Raw genomic sequence first — 20568 nt, forward strand, 5'->3', positions numbered from 1 at the left:
TGCTATTCAACATTTTTTTTCAAATTTAAGAAGGTCAGTTAAGGAAATCCTATAAGCCTGCATCTTCAAACTTGGGATTAGCACCCAACGAAGTGTACCTTGACTGGGAGAGACAGCTTTAGAAAAAAGTGGCACCAGGATGAGATTGGGCGTGATGCATTGATGCTTCCTCTTGCGGCTATCGGTCTGCCACGCTTCTTAAATCCAGTCCTACAAGAAGGGATCGGTTGGCTAAGCGATTGGTTAGTCGGTGAGTCAGCTTATCAACCTGGCTAACTCTTTATTGTTTATCGTCATTGTACTCGATACAAAGTATATTTCCAAGAATGTTGTCTTTTAGCGATTGGCATAATCGAGTATTAATAAGCGACAGGTTTATCACATATACCTATTAAAGTTTGTCTGTAAATGAAACTCAGTGGGGCTTTTCGTTGTATATGTCTCTATATATGACATATAACGCCCTCGAGAGCTCATCCCATGATGAATCCAAGAGGCACAGCAAGGATTATCTACCCTCTAGCGAGCTGGAATTTTCGTAAAAATAGTACTCTGTTGCTGATTTTTGTTTGTACATGCATATAAATGCTTACTTTATATTATTATTTGACATACTATATTCATCTATAATATTTTGATGTTCCATTTTCATCTGTATCTACAGCAACTCTCGCAGAAGTCATTTCTTTCCATTTAATAAGCCCATTACCTACAAAGATTAAGAACAACCATTAAATGTGTTATTAAAGAGTTTTTGTATAGGCGTTTATTCTCACCATCATGCTTATCGGCATAATCATCATCTTTGCAAATTCGTGCGCCGACAATAATCTCGTAATAATTCTTCTTTTTATTTTTTTTCGTTATAACCATCAGGGTCATCATCCTGCCACTAACACGTGCTAACCAAAAGGTATGTTACGTTAGGCTAAGAGCGGGTCGAGTCGAGGCACTGTGTACATTATCTCATTCCATGTTATGTCCAGGTCAGTGTTTCATTGCCTTGATTGGTTCATCTGTTACTGATAATATCAATCAGTCAGTCTTTTGCTATGATTTTTATTACCACTGTCCCTTTTACGAGTAGAGTTGTCTTCCCTTACAATGGTTAGCTATGAACAGTTTCGTTACCATCGCGATCCCCACGGAACTAATGCGATGCCCTTCATCTTTGTCGAAACACTATCATTCACTCGCGATCTTCACAAACATCGAGAAAGTTAGTGCATGCTTATTGTGTTGGAGGTCTATTACTCCCAGAACGTGTTCTTTGTTTTTGTTTGTTGCTGCTCCGTCTTTGTGCACTTATTTTTGTTCTATCGTGATTTGGTTCTACTTCAGCTGAAGCTAGCCAGCGTCCATTCCATACGCGTTATAATAGATGTTTAACAAATTCCGCATTGATGAGGGCACTTTAATTGTTTCGTTTCCCCGCATGACAATGTATTTAGGTGCTAGTTATGCTGAAATGCGAAAGTGAGGTAAAATAATATTACAAAGCATCACAGTGCAAAGGCTTCGGACGTTTCTTTTCGTAAACAGAATGGTCACCGTGAACGTTTTCTTTCGACCTTCTCGGATCGGTAGATGGAGCTGCTCGTCGTGAACGAAATGAAATAGTGGTCACATTACTATAGCGATACATGCTTGCGTGTGAATGTTATCGTGCTAAAGTGATAGACAGGAACCTTCTCTCTACGGTGACAAGTGAAACGGTGTGCCTGTATAGGAGTATATGACAATTATACAGTGATTCGTAATATTATTCAAACAAATCCTTAACCTAATTGATGAATCCTGCATGTATTCCTCTAATATGTACTCCACAGGAAAGAAACCTATTTCTATAAAATGGAACTTGTTGCTTACAAAACAGCTGAACAACAAAGGCACCCTCTGGCACGTTTTGAGGTGAACAAATTACAGGATAAAATCGCGAGGTCTAGTAAATGATACAACTGCTTAAGCATACATAGCAGCATTGGCGATAGTTTTCTTCAGGCTAAAAACATCGTGGATATCTTATGTCTAAATCTATCTTGCAGTCAAATCAACACAGTAATTGCAATCGCAGTAATCAAATGTTGCCCTTCACAAATCCTTCACAGGGGGCATTTATTTTACTTCAATTGTAACATTTTCAGGTTATGGGCCTAGTTCTGTACTGCGCTTAATTTCTATTACGTTAGAACCTTTGAAATATCGATGTACCCTAGCCTTCAATAAAACACTTCGATTCAGCGTAGACTTATGTGCAGGTAAACTCTCCAGCGACATTCAGTCACTACTACTAAAAACGCACGATCACTCAATTCGGAAATTCTTTGCCTCGCAAAATTCGTGATTGGTTAGGAGAATGGCTATAGCCCCAGAACTGGCATACGTAGCGAAAGCCTAGGAACACACCCACTGCAGATGGTGCGCACAAATTAAAATTATTGTTAATAACAAACTATCAATTCATATATCTTTACCTAGAGCTATTATACAGCGCGTATTTTTCATAGAAAGTGAGTGCTTTAATAGGACGCAAAGGTCAGACTGTGTAACCCCCGGTCCTGGGGGTTTTGAAGTTCCGTGCACGTCGCAAAGCTAACTAAAGTAAAACTGATGACTGTCTGAGGATAATGTTAACTAGACGTGTTGTTGTGATCGAGAAGTGCCAAAAATGCCGACCTCCAGGATGCTTGAGCGTTATCTTCAGTTTGTTACTTCAACATAATCGTACCGTTAAAAAAGAACGTTCCACCTAATAAGTATGTGGTCGTTAAGCTACATATCATGTATTATTACTGCTGCTTCGCAAATATATAGAGTGTAGAGAAACAGTCTCCGGCATTTGGTATTTCCTAGCATTACTTTATCTTTACGTCATGGTAAATAAATGTGATAATAATAGTTAGTGTATGATGTTTTCAACAAATAGCAATGAGAATATGGTAATGTTAACAATAGGCAAATATATTGAATGTAAGGGTCACGAATACATTACTATTGATCACACAACAACGAGAATGCCCCATTTCCTGTGTCTAAATTATTCATGATTAAAGTATACCGAACACTTCTGCTTGTCGTCGAACACAGCGCGTATGCATCTGGACATTCAGATTGTTCAAAAATTTGTGGCGGGGTTAAAAAATAGAAGCTTTACGGTTGCTATTTGGTATTCGTATTTACAACGAGCGTAGCCATAAGCCTGCTCTATTCTCAAGCCATGAGCAACTTTCTATAAATCTTCTATAATATCTTTTTATGGCTCTACAGTGTCAATAAGTAAGCTGGCTTTCCGCAAACTTTCAGCTGGACTCCTAAATATAGGACCAGTATATATATATATATATATATATAGCAATTTACGTATGTACTCGGTGTCTACCTCATATTGCAGGTAACAAAAACTGAAGACGTGAGGTGTCTATGGATTTTAATAAGACAGGTAACTTGCTCGAAGATTAAAGGCAAAGTGTTTATCGTTTAATGTTATCATAAATGTTTAAATGAGGTATCGAATACAACCCAGCTCAGCATCTATTATTGTTTTCGCCAGATAGCCCCATACCTCATCATTATATGTGTAACACTGGTATATTTTTCGATTACGGTCTCTAACATTTGCTTGTTAGAGGTAAAAGATATCGTGGCTGAGATTACGAAATCGCAGGCGACGCTTCTTTGACAGGTTTGTGCTTGGTACTTGAAGATTGTTTGGACAGTGGACTTGTCACCCTATTAGGGGGCAACAGGGCATCTTTCAAACAAATCAAGAGTTTGCAAATATGTCTCTGCAGCTGTCTGTTATGAGCTTTATGATTCTGAACACCTTTCTTTTTGATTCTACTATTAATGAGCTTAATTCGTAGCTGATAGTTGTTTAGCAGCATGATTCAAAAGCATTTATTGACTATTGAAAACGACCGGTACAAGCTTTCGTCGTTAAACCCAAAAACTATTATGTGAACCACAGCTCAATCCACTGTTACAGAGGAATCATTTCTAAAGAAGATGAAGCTATCTGTTTACGTTGGATCTACTTGTGCTTGTTTCGTATATATAGATGGCGCTCGTCTGCGGTGTACACATAAAAAAAACTGCCAGCATCCTGCATAATGGACGTATGCGCTCAAGTAAAATGTCAGCATGTGTGTATATATACTGTAATAACAGTTAGCGTATACGTGTAATGATTGTGTTTAATGTTATTATAGTAATATTAATCATCGACGTCAAACCACTGTCACTATCAATTGTATTTCAATAATATCATATAGGTATAGTTGCGATTAGCAACGGGTCTCCTGGCTGGTCACTGAAGACGAAAAGTGAGGCCCCACGCCACACTATGAAAGCTACACGACGTGCACTGCCAAAGTGAATCATCGCGCGATGAGCCTGCTGTTAACTTAAATGAATCAACGACAACGTTATTGCCGGCTTCATTGAAAACGTATGTAACTCAAGGAGGAGAAAAGCACGCCATAATGTCTGCGTAACAGCAGCAGCAGCAGCAGCAATACACGACAAAAAAGTCACATGGTCGTCAGCTACTACGGACGTCGCCATCTAGATATCACATGCATGTAAAAAAACACATGTAAACGGTAAAACATAGAGACGAAAATCAAACGACACTTCAGAGTAGCAACCATATGGTATAAAAGTCGATATCAAAACAATCGTCTATAGAAGAAAAGTAGCTCTGCAATACTCTACTATAAGCTTTTTCGACACATCAATGCATACTGGGTCTGAGTAGGCTGCCGAATTGAGACTTCCGATTGCGTTTCAAGGAATTAAGATTAGCAAATAGCAGATTAACGATAAAACGTCTTCGAGATAGCTCGGATATATATATAAGGGGTGTCTATTTTTCGATAATAGGAATCTGATATGTTTCGGACCGTTTTCACTTTTACAAGGGACTGAAAGCAACTTCTAGTCATTAAATGTCGATTTGCTTATTTTTGATCTGTCATTAGATTTCTTCAGCAGCCGAGGCCGAGAATCTACTCCCAAGCAGCGCTAACGTTAAAGCAAATGGTTTGAATATGAACTGCTCTCATGTTTGGTTAGGAAAAATGTCGACCTTATCCAAAATATTGCTGACATCTGAGCTGTACAATACGACTGAGGAAAATCACCAAAGAGTTCATTATTGAAGACTGAAATTGATTAGAAATGGTTAATTCTTGTCAATTCCTAGCTTGACCACGAATATAAACTAGGCTACTCGCAATGGCGTATCCCTCACTTAACACATCCTAGAAAAGATGCCGCTTAAACTGCATAAAATGCACGTAGGCTTTGGAGCATGTAGCGCATTGAGGAGAAACCGACAACAAAATAGATTCCAGTTGCTTAATTTACTTCTAATGAAAGAGCTTTGCGATAAAATTATTGCGACGAGAAGTATGTGATAAAAAATAGTCTGCTATTTACTTAGCTTAAGCCAGCCGATAAAAACAGAAAACCATGTCGAAGACTCCATGTAAGACTGTACATAAGATCTGCACATACAACAATGTTTAGATAGATTCATAGAGAGGCAGTGCGTGATATAGTGTGACGCAGGTTTGTACACTTTCAAGTGCTTTCCGGCAAATACCAATAATAAATAGATACATATGCGATATCATAACATTTCAGTAAATATATTCTATATAGGTATATATTTATATATGTGTAGTTTTTTAGGGTTGTCCGAGACAGAGCATTCAGCGTAAGCGTCATCATTATTGTTATTATATAATTATAGTAAGTAATATATTGACACGCATACGGTGCAGTTTATTTATAATTTTGCGAATCTTGATAATGGTCTAGCACATTTTATTTAGACCCTAGGATCAAATTTAACAAAAGTGTATTTCTGTGTGCAAATCTTGCATTGTTCACGTTTCACACAATGCGACAAAGAAACTACGGGGACTGCGCAGCTTGTGTTATCGCTCTGTAATATCCTCACCAGTAAGATGTACTATACCAATCACTATTACTCATAAAAAATCGACATGATTCATTATATGCATAATATATCGGTCGTGTGGCCGTCACCCGACTTTGGTTTATTGAAAAAAGCCTGTATTTTTCGCTAGGCTTCGGTTTGATTTGCAACGCAAGTAGTAATATGTCCAATTGCCTGCCACAAATCATCGATATTTTGTATAATCGTTCTATTAAATTCTTACACTGTTAATTTTGAAATGTGAACAATCTGCCCGCGTCCGCAAGAAGTTTGGCCTATTGTATTTATTGAAAGAAAAAAAACCTACAAATGACATAATTTTGGATAAGCTGAACAGCTCTGGCCAAATATATGTCTCAAAATTAAAAAAACCATTTATGCTTCTTTACCAATGTCCCTATTATCTCTCTGATAATATATACTAGCAAGTGCATTACGTGACGCGATGCGGCCTTCGCTGATAGTCGCCACAATGGCGCCATCTTCAATGTTTCGTCCTCTCCCAAAAACAATTTATCCTGCATACGTCATCGCTATATGTCGTAGAGGTAGCAATCTTCTTAAAAATTCAGAGAGTCACAGCAAAAGTAGACTCGCCCTATAAAATAAAATGCCCTCTACTTAGCATCATCTTTTTCCTTTTCTTAATCTTCTGTTTATAGTTGGTTTTATATTTTGAAATAGTTTGGTTATGTCCTTCGATGTTTTATATATAGCATTATAGTTCGGGACGGTGTCCGCACCTTATCAAGATAGACACTTTTTGCTTGCAATGTTATGTTGAAGAAATAGACGTTAGTATTAATGGTTTGCCCAAAAATATATCTGCTGTACAATTGTGTTGTTATCATACATTGCATATATGGTACAACAGTTAATTGCAATACCTAAGAAGACAATACTACGAGATCCTGCTGCAACTAAGGAAAAAGCGCAACCTTTACTATACAATACAGAATATACGTACGTTGTTTGCTCTGAGTATAGTAATTATTAGTGTTATTACAATGCTGGGTTTTTAGGCGACTTGGCGATTTTATATATATATATATCTATATATATATATATATATACGTATGTGCCATCTGAAAACGGGCTCTAAGAGTTTTATATTATTTTAAAGCATAGAGATTGCCTAACGGGAAAATACAACAGCGAAAATTATATTATTGGAAAAAATATTTTTTCCATTAAATTGGTAATCAGGTGAGGACGGTGTCTCTTTTAACTCACAAAAACTGTGAGCTTACTCCAATATGTCATTCTCTCAGAATGCGCTTTCTGACACCCATAAGCTTGTTTTAGCTACATTGCACTTTGAACGAAACTTCACCTCAAGGTCAGGCTCCAAAAATGGATGTTAAGAAAATGCATTTTTGACATGTACTTTATTTCGCTTTTTGCCGGGGTCGAAAAGAGCCGAGGCAGCTAGAAATATTTGTGTCGTGTGTATGGATGGCTTTATAACTGAGAGGACTGCTTTGCTAAATTTAAAGTTGGGAGCGAACCTGGGGTTTACTTCATACCGGTTGATTGTTCGAGGTCTTCTTCGATCAGTGATACACAGCTAGTAAATTGATTACACAAATAGGCCACAAACAACCGTTGCCAAGTATTTTGAATGTATGTAATTCTATTAGATATTAGAAAAATGGATGCCCCATAGGCTGAGCAAATCCTACGAGAGAACAGCGTCGGTTCCGTCGAGTGAACGAAACTATTCAATAGAAAAAGACCAAAACAAGGCAAAGTTATGTTTGTAATGCGCAGTAATGCAAGAACGTAGGTGAAAAAAGTCGGTAAAATCTCCCGGCAGATAAAAGGTTCTTTCTTACCCTCCATATTCTCCATATCTAGCTTTGACAAATTACTACGTTTTCGACCACTCTCAGGTCGTGATTGAACATTTGACAGTCCCGAGAGCCCTAAAAACTGACTGGACGACATCAGATCCAGAAAGTTATGGACAAGACACAATACGCTAAGTTATGGGAAAAGATCGTGGAAAATGACAATTAATACATAATAAATTAACTCGTTGCTAAAATTTGAGTAAGATGATGTTTGTTTATAAATAACAAAAAGCTGCCACAAACTTCAACGCAACCTAGGTAAAAATTCGTATTTTGGTTTTCAGCAGCACTCGAGAAATAGTCTCTGATTGTTGTCTAATTGTTGAAGCTGTTGCCTATTTTTTTTAATTTAACACATTAACATAAGTACGATTGAAATTCCTAAACAAAACGTATTTTTTTTCCATTTCCGACCACATAGTCGAATATGACGCTATATTCAGTTTTGCGTTTTTGAAAAGTATCAGCATTTTCATATTCCCTATTTATAATATGTGTGTGTGTGTATTAAGTGGGTCTCAGATAAGTCAATATTTAATATAAAACCCTGAAAATTCAGTACGTTTTACGAAAGTCAAAGACGGAGTAAGCGTAAGGATATACTAAGTTAACGATAATATAGCGACGGTTTTATATATGAATATTGACATAGGGCACTTGCTATTGAATCATAGGTGAATTAGAACATGATATATTTGAGTTCCCGACACAATGAGGCTAATTACAATGAGTTAACAGGAACCATGCAGCAGGTTGATGAACAGCTGCAACGAGTTGTAAGTGTTGAATACGGATTAAGGCGAAGCAGACTTGAACTCGCTTTAGGTAGGACTGAAAAAAGGTCTATATTGTTGCAACACTTCGGGTGTGCTAGCTTGGTGCAAGTAATATGACAGAAATGGACGAGTGAAATGATTCTAGGCAGGAACGAGCAGGTGTTGCATACACATATATAATGCTGTTCATTGTTAAGTAAGTCCAATTGCGACAGCTTCTCGATGCTGTTATTATGATTTACCGAACTGTGTAAAATAATTGGTTGGATATCAGTTCATGAGGGGTCACAATTTCTAACAGTTGTATTTAGTCATCATAGGTCTTCATGTTGTCCTATAACGAACCATTCCTTCCTGTTCCTTGTGGAACTCGTCTCTAGATTTCAGGCCCAGTCTTTAATCTTCATGTGTTTTTTTTAGGTTGCAGCTTTTTAATATTTAGTAGTTTACAGGTATGTGAAGTCTGAGTAACCCTGAACAAACTTTTCTGGTTACTCTTTCCAGAGCTACTTTTTTACGTTCTTGACGCAAAAACATTGAACATACATTCAACATTGAAACTTCTAAGCAACGCTTGACCCTCTGACTACCTATTATAGCAACGTCAAGCCTACTTATAAAAAAGGTTATCCGAAGTTTTGATCAACCTAACAAACTTCGCCGAACAACTTCAATTAACAAATGTATACATTGTAAAAATAAACGTAATATATCAATAAAACTTATAGATTACATAGAACAAAATCGAACAGAAAATGATGAAAACAACATTGTGACAATCAAAAGATCTATACTTATATTTTATTGAAAATAAATACATTTTCTTGGCTTGTAGCCAGCGACCAAAAAAAAGAGCCGAAAAATGTTACATGTGCACATAACCGCTGTACATAAAATGATCTAATCGCTTACAAAATAGTTATGACCGAAATACGGCAGCATGAATCTTACGAGGAACATGTCGCCTTGGAGAAGTTTTGGCGAAATGTCCGTAGATTTCAACACAACGTAATTTATACGGATATGATACAATTGAGGAAAAACGAATGATCATTGATATTTGCTTGTCCCTCACATAGAATCATTTCTTTGGGTTGACCCGTTCAACAAACGCGCTCTTCGAACATCGCAAAGATGAACAACCTTATGCAAAACTCTATCGCAAAACTATCAGGGTGTGTAGTCCAAATAGTTACTATATACATAACAGGAAACCTGTCCTTAGCCGCTTGCACAATCCAGATGATCTGGATCGTAGGTAACCAGCGGCTTCTTCATTTAGTCGCATACACGGAAGGCTCAATGCAAAGGTTAGGTTCTCAAGAAAAAAAACGCCTTTCCTTTGGTCTATATAATGACATCAATGAAAGAAAACGAATCGGATTAAATTTAATCCTTGAGAACCTGCACACACCGTAGAAGGCCTCTGCGTCAATTAGTTTCTTTATATGAACACTCAACGGTTTTTCTTACGTTTTTGTAATATAACGTTTAAGGTTGCGTCACAGCTATCGACAGTGAAGCAGACTCGTTAATCCAAGTGATCTTTGTATTTTATTAGTCATCTCCTCGTCCCTTGACTAACCGGCGGAGGTTGCTTTGGCTTTTTAGCCAACTGACAAGCAACTGTTCCCGCAAAAGGATAGTTTTCATTAATAGGACAAACGTAAGTTCATCACAATCTTAGGTTTGTTTGTGTGTCTCCGTATATGCATGTTAGCTGGTCAATATAGCCAAATAAATTATGAATTATCGAAATGTCTCTCTCTTTGAATTACACTTTCTTATTATATTATAGAATGATAGGGAAATAATGGATCAGTCTACGAAGAAAACGCTTCCATCGTTCTCTTAGCTCCTGCTAGTTCCACTCTCCATTGTTACGTTTCCTTCCCTTCTTCCTCCCCTCGTTTATTCTGATCGCTCGTCACCGCCTTCTTTTTTTCTGCATTTTTTCCACAGCCCGCCGTGATAATTAGACATTACTTGTCATTATATAGTATTTCCCGTATATTTACATTGCAAAAACGTGCTGCAATTGTTTCCGCAAGCCAGATGAGAACACAAAGCAACGGTAATAGCTTGAATTCTTGTTGCTTTGTGTTTCTTTCCTCTCAACAGGAGCAGTACTGTCTAGATACGACTTCGAAATTTTCGATAGTTGTCCTATTACTATTGAGATAGGTGTTCAGTTTAGGCAAATAAAAGAATAGCTCTACCGAGCTTTAGCGATGCTAATCACAATGGTACACCAGCTATAATGAGTTCGCTTGCCATTCGCGTCAATTATCCGCAACTAAAGCGACACAATATACAGGATGTTATCATATTTTAAATGGAACCTTATTGATATAGGTATATTAATAATAATCCGTAGCTGGAGTAGTAACAAATAATAGTAACCGTAACGAGAGCGTGGGCCCCCAGCATTACTCAGATGAGCTCTGAAGCTGTGAATTCTTCCGAAAACACCACATCGTATGTGTATATATATATATATACATATATATAAAATATATATATATAATATGTATTATATATATATACATTGTTGCATTAGGGTAATTATGTACACTATATATAGTTTGTAGCGAATCGAACAAGATGCCTATCGGAAGAGAGTTTTGAGAAAACTGTGATATGAGCTAGGTGGAGACGCATATCGCTGGGAAAAAACCTTGGGAACATTTATTATCCGTAGCCTATGTGCTGTTATATAAGGGAAAGATCGGCCGATGTGGCAGGTTTTTCAGCAGAAGTTATTATCAATTCAGGTTTACCACCCCGAAACAGGTGCCAGAGAATGCAGAAAAGGTTGCATCCTTCTATTCATATATATTTTTATTATATTGTTATCTTATCTACTTGACACGATTGTTTCCATCCGTTACATTGGCCACACACTCTTCGTTCGTTCGTCTTTTCCTTTGCATATGTCGTAAGCCTACTGCTTCTGCTTTTATTACCGCACACTAAAATTAGCCATGATGGCTATTTGAAAGAAGTCGACACTTTCTGCGCTGATTTTGCAATATACGACACATTTTCGGCCTTACTTGGAAAATGTGGAACATTTTTGGTGACTGGGTGACGCCTCCTTCCTGTAACTTCCTTTAACTAATAAGACCATCATGCACAGCCCTATCATTAGTCAGGTTTGCCAAAGGCCTCCGCGAATGGCCTGGTTAATGCTTGACGGGCACATCCACGGGACGCCCATATTTGCTTGTACGTGCAAGCGCATATATTGTTGCAGGAGAATTCTATTTTACAATCAGCTTCTGTTGTCTTCAGCGTGTGGATCATCTGTGTTAACTGTTTTTCCTATAGGTACAAAACGGTTTCCCATGTTTGTCGAGTCTAAAGGTCTGAATTCTCCGATTCGGCAGACCTTGATGGTGTTTTTGATTACATACAACCTGCTTCTTTAAGTTATAGCCAACCAACTGTAAAGTGCTCAGAGCGCTCTGCTGTCGAATAGAAAGTACGCTCGTCAAACATCTCTGAAACACAGACGAAAACGGCAGGCAGTAATAGATTTACTTGTTAGAATATAGTGCCCCTCGCAAAAGTGAGTTAGTCGTAACGAACTGAGCCCCAAATATTTGACCCAAAACAAGCAAACTTATCCGACTTAGTAAGCTAAAAAAACCTAGAGCTACCATTCGTCGTTGTTTGTCCAAAGAATTTTTCCTCTGCAGGTTAGTAGGGACAGGTTAGTATGGGCGTTAGTTGTTTCTATAAATAATTGTGTATTCTGCTCTACGGTAGTTGTCATTCGTTGCTTTGCTTGCACTTCTGCTATTTAAGAGATCATGAGCCAACGCCACACGCATCAAAGCTCTATACGCTATGTACGTATAGATCTATGATGAATAAAGCTGAAGTATCTTCTTACTTTTGAGATTTTAACTTGTTTTTTTTTATTACTTTATATTCTTTACTAGTTATTGTTTTTTTCTTCTACACTTGACCCTGAAACTCTTATCCTATATCGGAAGATGGTATCGTTGGAACATGACATACTGCCATCATTATAAAGTATGTACAAGACCAACGCTGGGAACGTACTTACTGTACGTCAAAAGAGCAGTTATCTAATAAGAGTTCCTTCATACGGTGCAGATCTTTGGGCTGCCGCTTTGATTGAGGACCGTTGGCTCTATTGGCAGTCATCGGAGGTGTATCGCCTTGTTGCGAGGGGCTTTGTGGGGCGTTTGTCGAATTACCCCAATTTCCAGCGACTACTTCGGGCTCCCTTTCAGTCCTGGAGAGTGGCATCTCCGACAATTTGCTCGCTGGAGATGGCTGACAACATACTTCGACTTGAGAAGACGGCAACTTCTGCGAATAGACGTGCTGTGATGATGGTACTCCAGTTACTTGAATGCTTAATAATTGCTGTTGATGTTCTTGCTGCTCTTTTCGCTGCGTTTGCTGTGGCGACGCTGTGGGCAGGTTTCGGGGGGTTACCAGCTCATCGTTCGCTCGGCGTTCAGGGAGCGATGGTGAGCTAGGTCCCTCTCGTAGAGCTTCCGTATCAGGGGAGCAGCAGATGCTGCCAGCCGTTACAAAGTGGACCGCAGGTGCGTCGTCGGAGGCGACGGTCTCGGCCACCTGGACGAAATGAACATTTAAATAAAACGAGCGAATAAGCAACGGTATCGACGCGTGTCTTGGAATGTGTTTCGATCACGCACTTCCAAATAATCTGCATTTTGCCTTACTTGGTTGTAAGCACTTCGGTATGTTAACGAGGTCTTTCTGCCTGCACTGAGGAGTAATCTGAGTAAAAAGCGCGGAGATTAAATTAAAAAAAAGGACCTAGAATATGATGATATAACACTGCTTAGGGTTAGATGCGTTGCTTAAACTTTGCTAAAGCTTGACGCGATATTTGCTAGATCTCACTCGATTCTAGTACATTACGTTGCTTTTTTAACTTATAATTTTGATGCCCGAATTTTTTATAAAGAAAGATCCATTTAAGACGTGGCAACCTAACCTAGTGTAGGGTGACGTCAATCAATGCCTCCCTTGTTTTCATTTGTCGAATTTTCGTCCATTCCCATACATGTATTTATTGCGAGCGACTTGAAAGATTTCAGTCATACATAAACTCTAAAAAAATACGAAGTATTTTTTTAAGCTTGTGATTCACTAACCTCTACAAGCGATAAAATTCGACAAATAAGAGCTCTTTAGTTATAGAGAATGCTTCCAGCCTTACCATTTTGTTAGGGTTATCGACAAATGATTTAATCTTTTTCGCTTATTTTCGAAATAATCGAATTTTGTTCTAAACATATATATTCCGTAAATATCCTATTATATTTCTACACTGCTTTAGAGACGGTTTGATTTCTCAAAACAGAAGAACGAGACGTCTATCCTAAGTGCGCAATTTTGTAGTTGTGAAAAATCCACATGGCTAAACGTAGTTCAGAGATTTCGGAGATGATTATACCAATTATTAGTTTCAGGCGCGCTTACAATACGATATAGTTAAGTGAAGACTCAGTAAGTAGAAGCTCTGCTTAATACGTACAGCCATTAACCTAATCTCTCTACCAATCAAAGTGAACAGCCACGCAAAAACAAAACGTAACAAACCAAAAGGATTGAACGCAGGAAGAAGAAGTTCACGCGTGAAGTCGGCTCAGACTCTGTTTATCGTGGGCTCTTGCCGAGGCAGGTAGCTACGCATCGTTGGGTAAACAAACCGGCTGGGAAGAGACGGCGTCTACAGTTGTGGCAAGGTATTTGCTTCGCTCCGATTTGTGCGTTTGTTTCGATAATAAGGCAAACTTTCCCTTCTTTGTTGAAACAACGGCCGCATCCAACAGATAGAGTAGCACGTCCTTTATCGGCGCGCTAACCTTTAGTGGCGCCTGCTATAACCTCAGCAAGGCATTTTACCTGGCATCGAGTATCCGTTGTGTTCCGTAATGATTTCACTGTGTCACACGCGGCTACCTTAATTAGGAAAGTATGCCGAAGTGCGTGAAGGAAGTTGAAAGTCTCTAAACAGGCAGGTAGGCTTATTTTCCCAGCGAAAGAAGAAAATAAAAAGGGATATTAGATGGAACATGGCACTAGGAGGCGGTTACGTAGAAGCGGATTACGGCAGGAAGGGTCTCATTTTGATGAATAGAGCAATGCAGGCTAGCGTTTGATCCGCGTTGGCTAGATCTTCACCTCAGAGATGTCGATCTTGATCCGTGATCCAGGCTGCCCTGCGATATATTCTAGTTGGTACTGTGGTTTCGCTCGAATCACTGGAACTGGCTGAGGCGTCTCTTCGGCCGCGGAGCCTTCGTCCTCTTCCTGCAATAGTCAGAAAAAGAAATATAGAGTTTATATGTAGCAAAGTATACTCTCGACAAGCTGGACGTCTCGTTTTTAAATAAGGCCTCCTGAATACGATGTTAAGCGTTGTGTAGTGTTTAGGACTTGTAAGAGTTGATACACATACCTGAATTGGGTCATCCTCGAACGGGTCAATTCCGTTGATAACGATCGTTTGCTGCGGGAAGGGGTGCTGTCCTAAATAGGATTCCAATGCTATCAAGCCTCCTGTAGGACCCAAGGGGCCTCCAATTAAGCCGCCCGAACCATCCTCCCCGCTCAGCAGAAGCGACCCTGTACTACTGACTCCGCTTGAACTATACATGGATTCTAGAGAATTCATGTTTAGTGCAAAAAAGAAAGAGAGACAACAAGCAACGATAAAACGACTGCTGATAGATTAATGCACATAAATGAGAAAGCGTAAGATAAAAACATTTGGATCGAACGATTTTGTTATGGCTTCATTACGCTTGGTTACATACAGCTTGATACAGAATTGTTATTAAACATACAACTGCTATACAACGGTTGCAGGGGCTAACACATGACTGTCAATACCATTAGCTTCAACGTTCTTTCTACCCGATTACCCGATGGAACAGCCTTGTTGTAATTCATCTTTTAATTGCGATAGCATAAGAAGTATCTCTCTTTAGTCGATAAAGTGCTCTCGATAAGAACCAATCGTTGACATTGTTAAAAACATTAGTCATGCGTGACCTTTTTAAATCTGTCGGCCTTCGTGTAGCTTATTTTTTGCTAACCTGAGCTGAGGCACTGGTTACGGGAACGAAGGTCTGCGGCCATAATGGCCTGCTGATGCGGCGAAACTCCATGGCCGTGGACAGACGCGCCACTTCGGATCGAGCTGGGACATCCTGCTGCCGTCTCAGAAAGCTGCTGGCCGCAATTCCACGACAAGCGCTTGTGGATCGAAGCGTCACGGGACTGCTTCAGGTGTTCGAACGAATCGGCCGTATGATGTCTTCTCGGATGTAATCGGCCACTGATGCGATATCAATTATTAGGCAAAAGAGCCTGTTACATTTGTCATCTACCTTATTACACCTTTAGTAAACTTAGCGTGTACGAGGTTGTTCTGTGGATGGCAATCTAGTGGCGAACCCAGTCTCTACCTAATAGTTGCTTTACAAAACCATTATCCAATAAAGGTGTAATAATGGTATGCATCATAATGCACAGAGAACAAGTCGCCCAAAGCATAAACCACGGCAAAGGAGTCGTTCAATTCAGACTAGAGAATTGTCTTTTTAAGTTGTCGTAGAATGGTTTATTCTTTCTAATCATTTGAGGGTCTGGTTACATGTTGTTCTAGCTTTGAGATGAAAAGCTTGCATGTTGCTTAAGTGTTTAATAATATGTTTCGTGCGAGGGCGATTGAGTACTCAAGCAGCTTAGATGTTAGTGCCTCGACTGCTTCTATTCTTGGATACTCAACAAATCCGTTTCATGTTTGTATTCCTAGGGAGAAAATCAAGCAAAAAACACTCGACTAAGTCAACGGATTCGTGTGGATGCAAACAGTAGCCTTTGGATATTGCCGAGGTCCGACACGTCGCAAATTTTCCTTAAGTTTGTTTTCAATTTACGTTATTGCTACCAGCTCACCTTGCAGTAACGTTTGACCAGCGCAGATATCCGTAGCATATTGTTACCTGTAGTATATATATTCGAATTGGTCCCCATCGTGGTACATGACAATAGTTGTCGAAACGGTAATCGTTGCAAACACGCTTTTTTGCACTAAGTGTAGGAGAAGACGCAAACATCATAATTGTACTAAATCATTCCTATGTCAAAGTCGAATTACAAACCTGCCATCCGTTCTCGGAGTTCTGCGCGGCGGCGGCGGTGGAAGCTCTCGGTGGGGTCGCACAAGTTGTGTGGGATCGTCTTTGCGACGATTTTCAGTTGTTGAGGTAGATACTGGTATACTGACCGACGAATCCGAGTTCGCGCCAGTCGAAGGCGTTGACGATGACCCGCTCTGTTGTCCCGGGGGTGGCGAGGCGTATGCTACCAGCGGAAGCGGTAAAATTGGGTTGGGTGTTTCTTGCACCGGTGTCGGCGGTTCAACGGGACTCATCGCTGGGATAACCCCCACCGATATCGAACTGATTCTCGGCGTTGCTGCTCGAGGACTCTGTGAGAAACGAATAAGTTAGAGACAGACGAAGATGTAGCACAGTAGGATTGGCGTTCGCGTTACTACTACTATTTAAAGCAAAAATGTTTTTTTGCTTTAAATAGTGCGTATGTTACCGTTGAATCTTATTATCCGTGCAAATGTCACTATGGAATGTGAAAGCAATAAAAACCAGTTTTCAACACGAAATAAATAATGGGGTGATAACGCAATCTATGTTGTTAGGCACAGTCCTTTTTGTCGCTAAGAATATCTTAAGGACGCTGCGAAGATTATAGAAGAGGCTGAATACAGATGGCAACATCTATGGCCAAAGCAGCTAAGTATCCACTTGTGTGCTAAGTGACCACTTGCTTTCAACAAATGCTAGCAAATTGGCCTTCGAAATAATTTTTACGGGTCCTACTAAATACGATCATATATATAGGTATTCTGCAAGATAACTTTTTGGTGACTGACTTTCGTACGGTAGAAGTTTTTCAAGGTACGTTTCAAGCAGGATCGTAAGAAGTAAATGCTGTGGTCGCCGTTTTCGCTGCTAGTGCAGCTTCGCCTTCCTTGTCATTTAAGTTCTGCCTTACCTCTGCAGCTGATGACTGCGTAGGGGTTGTCCCACTGTGAGCTGCTTGAGGCTGCTGACCAGTTTGCTGCAGCGAAACTTGGCCGGAATTCTGGTTCGTTGTAGTATTTACTTCGCCGGTGCCGCCTTCGTCGCTTCCCGAGTGTGATGACGGCTGCTGCAGCTGCGGACGTTGCTGCTGAAGGCTGAGGGATATCGAGGTTGATTCGCTGCTATCTAGGCTATGTATAGGACTTGGTCCCTCGCTAACCGGCGCGCTGTGCGTCACCAGACCGGACACGTTCTTGGTCTTCAGCAGCGGCGGTTTTGTAGGGCTGGAATTGTGCAGCAGGGCCCGCTGCAGCGTTCGCGGGGATGGCGGACTGTGTGGACATAGCGTCTTTGTCGGAGATGCCAGAGGGACCTTTAAAGTACCAGTGTGAGGACATTATCCGAAGAAAAACAAGAAAACAGATCAAATTTTCGCTGATTACGTGATGCGGGCGGCGCAATAATTTAGACATGCATATTTCATGTATTTCCACTGAAGCATATCCCGACGACACATCTACAAAGCTATCATTCCATCTTATCACACTTAACAGCGTCATTACCGTGAGATTACCTGAATTGTTGGCGAAAATTGCGATCCGAGACTATCCTGCTTGTCGTATTGGTGTTGCTGGAGCGGCACAGAAACTGTTAGCGTATTTGAAGGAGCTGCAGATGGCCCAACTGGAGAACATCCCTTAAGCAAGAAGGCACGCCGCTCCGGCCTTGGACTCGTTACGGTGACGGAGACCGACGAAGTCCCTCGTGTCTCTACACTGCGTGAACGATGCTGCTGTAAGAGATCGAGGTGATCGAGCTGACAACTGCTGTCCTGTCGTTGCAATTCGCCCAGTTCGAAGCTCGTGGCGCGACCGCCCTGCGGACTTCCACTGCTTGACGCCCCCTGCAAGGATCAAAGCGAAAGCGATCAAAATGAAAGAGCGACGCTTTTGTTATTCGGACAGAAAGCACATCGGGTGCGGGTCTTCTTCAATAGATGCCCCAACTGTGATGGGCAAAGAGCAAGTATTCATAATCTTGAAATAATGCATGTTACTTCGTTGTAATTATATACGCTACAAGAGAGCACATAGAGCGGACCACATATAGTGCGCAAACTAGCCGAAAGTTGTTTACAATGTGTGTTTTAATTTTTTATTTAATTTTTTTCTTATTTTAAATTTAAAATGTGAAAAGACGACCAATATTTGTTTGATTTATAAACAAGTACAACTATCGAGGGTTTAAAGACCTATTTAAGTGAGAATTACCCTACTGTGGTGCTGAATCGTAAATGGAATCGCTACAAATAAACATGTTTCAACGGGTTACGTATATTCTATTTCTCATATTTGCTACCCTTTTCGTATGTAGCAACAGACAACTAGATGTGGTTATAAATTACAGTGGCTGAAACTAGCATGAAAGTTAAAAATCACTGAACTAAACGGAAATTTGTATCAATTTAACTTTCCCAAAAATCGTAGCCCATATCAGTATTGACATAGTTGTAAAAGGGCTTCAAAACCGATGCGACTGTGATCGGATTAGGCGACGGGCCATCATCAGTGAACTAATCCATAGCTTTAGGAGTGTTAATACCGATGTTAGACGAATCTGACTGGCAGGTCGAGTGAAATGTTGAAAAAGCTCAGAGTGGGCGTCCAAGTGCTACTAAAATGTATCGGTGTTTGTGTGTCATTTCTATTATTGTTGTTACCTTTTTCTATTATTTCTATTATTGTTCTACCTTGCTAAGCTAGTACTGTATCCTCCGAAGAGAATAAGCTCTGCACTTACGAAAAGCGGCGTAGGACAGGGTACAGTTGGCGCCTGCGAACTCGCCGATACGGGGTCAGACATATCGATAGAGCCGGAATGCGAGTGCACCAAACTTGAGTGACTAGAGCTGCGTGGCGAGCGTCCTGCAGTAAGAAGCGACGGTCGTGGGGCGTCATCCTCGGGGTCTTCCGGGTAGGATGTGGCCAGGTACGCGAGCCCAGCGTGGCGTCCCTGCACGGCCGCCGCACGGGCTCTGGCGAACTGATCCTGTGCCTTGCGTAGCTGCTCCACCAGCCCGCGCAGCACTTGCTCCGGGCCAAAAAGCTGTAGGTACCAGGCGACGACGCGGTATTCGTTCTGGTAGACAAGTAGCAAGGACGCATCTTTCATATCGCGAACGATCAAACGCTCGACAACGAATGGTTGTCGAATTACCTTAAGCTTGTCCTGGCCCTTTCGACCAATGGACTTGCATAATAACAGCATGTCGGTTAAAAATAGGCAGTGTACGTCGATCTTGCTGGAACTGGCGGCGTCACGGAACTTCACGCCGGGCACTTCGGCCACCAGTTGCCGGTTCTGCTGTCCACAGCCGGGCATCGCGCAGGTTAGGTCCAAGGTAAAATTGTCCCGTAGCGCTTTCTCCACTTCGTCACTGGTAGTATCGAATGGTTCGTACGCCTCAATTCGGCCAATAAGCGATTCTAGTCGCTCGTGTTCGTGGCGTTGCCGGAGCCTTAAGTAATCGGGAAAAGGCAAAAGAGAACGACTAATTTGATACACCTTTGAGGCATACGTACTATAAAAGCATGCTTAGAGATGACGCAATATGGAACGTAATATGGATGTTAGGTATTCTGAAGGCCATTCACAGAATCATTGCGAGGCGCAGATTTGTGATGGACTAGTGTCTGATGACGCGTGGACCTTTATGACGTTTAGAGCCGATACTGAATCACCGTAATGTCTTAACGGAGCTGTAATTCCCTGCCATCGATTTATAATACAGTAAACTTTTGATCAAATGAATTAACTCAACGTGAACGTAAGCCATATTATGTTTG

At 40.5% G+C, this 20568-nt stretch overlaps 2 protein-coding genes across 21 annotated transcripts in view; one reads left to right on the forward strand and one right to left on the reverse strand.

Annotated features, from left to right (window-relative positions):
• The first annotated feature begins 33 nt into the window (after positions 1–33).
• On the forward strand, positions 34–5640 carry LOC147754878 (uncharacterized). 8 transcript variants are annotated; one of them, XR_015329989.1, is made up of 6 exons: positions 34–242; positions 877–913; positions 3392–3439; positions 4058–4142; positions 4272–4447; positions 4980–5640. XR_015329989.1 is itself a non-coding variant. In XM_086992579.1 (6 exons), the coding sequence occupies exons 3-6, from the start codon at positions 1852–1854 to the stop codon at positions 4373–4375; spliced, it is 297 nt and encodes a 98-aa protein (XP_086848705.1). In that variant the 5' UTR covers positions 34–250; positions 877–913; positions 1830–1851; the 3' UTR covers positions 4376–5640. The 8 variants fall into 8 exon arrangements, 6 of the variants coding, with proteins under 6 accessions (XP_086848705.1, XP_086848702.1, XP_086848706.1 ...); XM_086992579.1 differs by adding an exon at positions 1830–1911 and having other exon boundaries at positions 34–250; positions 4272–5640; XM_086992576.1 differs by having other exon boundaries at positions 4272–5640.
• Positions 737–20568, reverse strand: part of LOC111252892 (uncharacterized) — a 343362-nt gene continuing 323530 nt past the window's right edge. For 11 of the 13 annotated variants that reach the window (XM_022811503.2, XM_022811502.2, XM_086992571.1 and 8 more), the window contains 9 exons: positions 19523–20240; positions 18297–18626; positions 17694–18095; positions 16781–17109; positions 15710–15951; positions 15070–15272; positions 14793–14921; positions 12670–13211; positions 737–12097 (listed from right to left, as the gene is read on the reverse strand). In XM_022811503.2, the coding sequence (XP_022667238.1) occupies positions 12088–12097; positions 12670–13211; positions 14793–14921; positions 15070–15272; positions 15710–15951; positions 16781–17109; positions 17694–18095; positions 18297–18626; positions 19523–20240 (2905 nt within the window). In that variant the 3' untranslated portion in view covers positions 737–12087. Of the gene's footprint in view, positions 12098–12669; positions 13212–14207; positions 14922–15069; positions 15273–15709; positions 15952–16780; positions 17110–17693; positions 18096–18296; positions 18627–19522; positions 20241–20568 lie in introns of those variants that run through there. The other 2 variants (XR_002674403.2, XR_002674404.2) reach the window with 2 other exon arrangements.

This window comes from Varroa destructor, unplaced genomic scaffold (assembly GCF_002443255.2).
Source record: "Varroa destructor unplaced genomic scaffold, Vdes_3.0 BEIS01000006.1, whole genome shotgun sequence".
Lineage (NCBI taxonomy): Eukaryota > Metazoa > Arthropoda > Arachnida > Mesostigmata > Varroidae > Varroa > Varroa destructor.

Bases quoted from the DNA above. Each gene is read 5' to 3' on its own strand.
- LOC147754878 (XM_086992576.1), top strand. From the start codon at position 163: ATGCTTCCTCTTGCGGCTATCGGTCTGCCACGCTTCTTAAATCCAGTC. The intron at 243-876 runs GTTAGTCGGTGA...TATAACCATCAG, and splicing joins ATCGGTTGGCTAAGCGATTG to GGTCATCATCCTGCCACTAA. The intron at 3,440-4,057 runs GTAACTTGCTCG...TCGTATATATAG, and splicing joins TATGGATTTTAATAAGACAG to ATGGCGCTCGTCTGCGGTGT.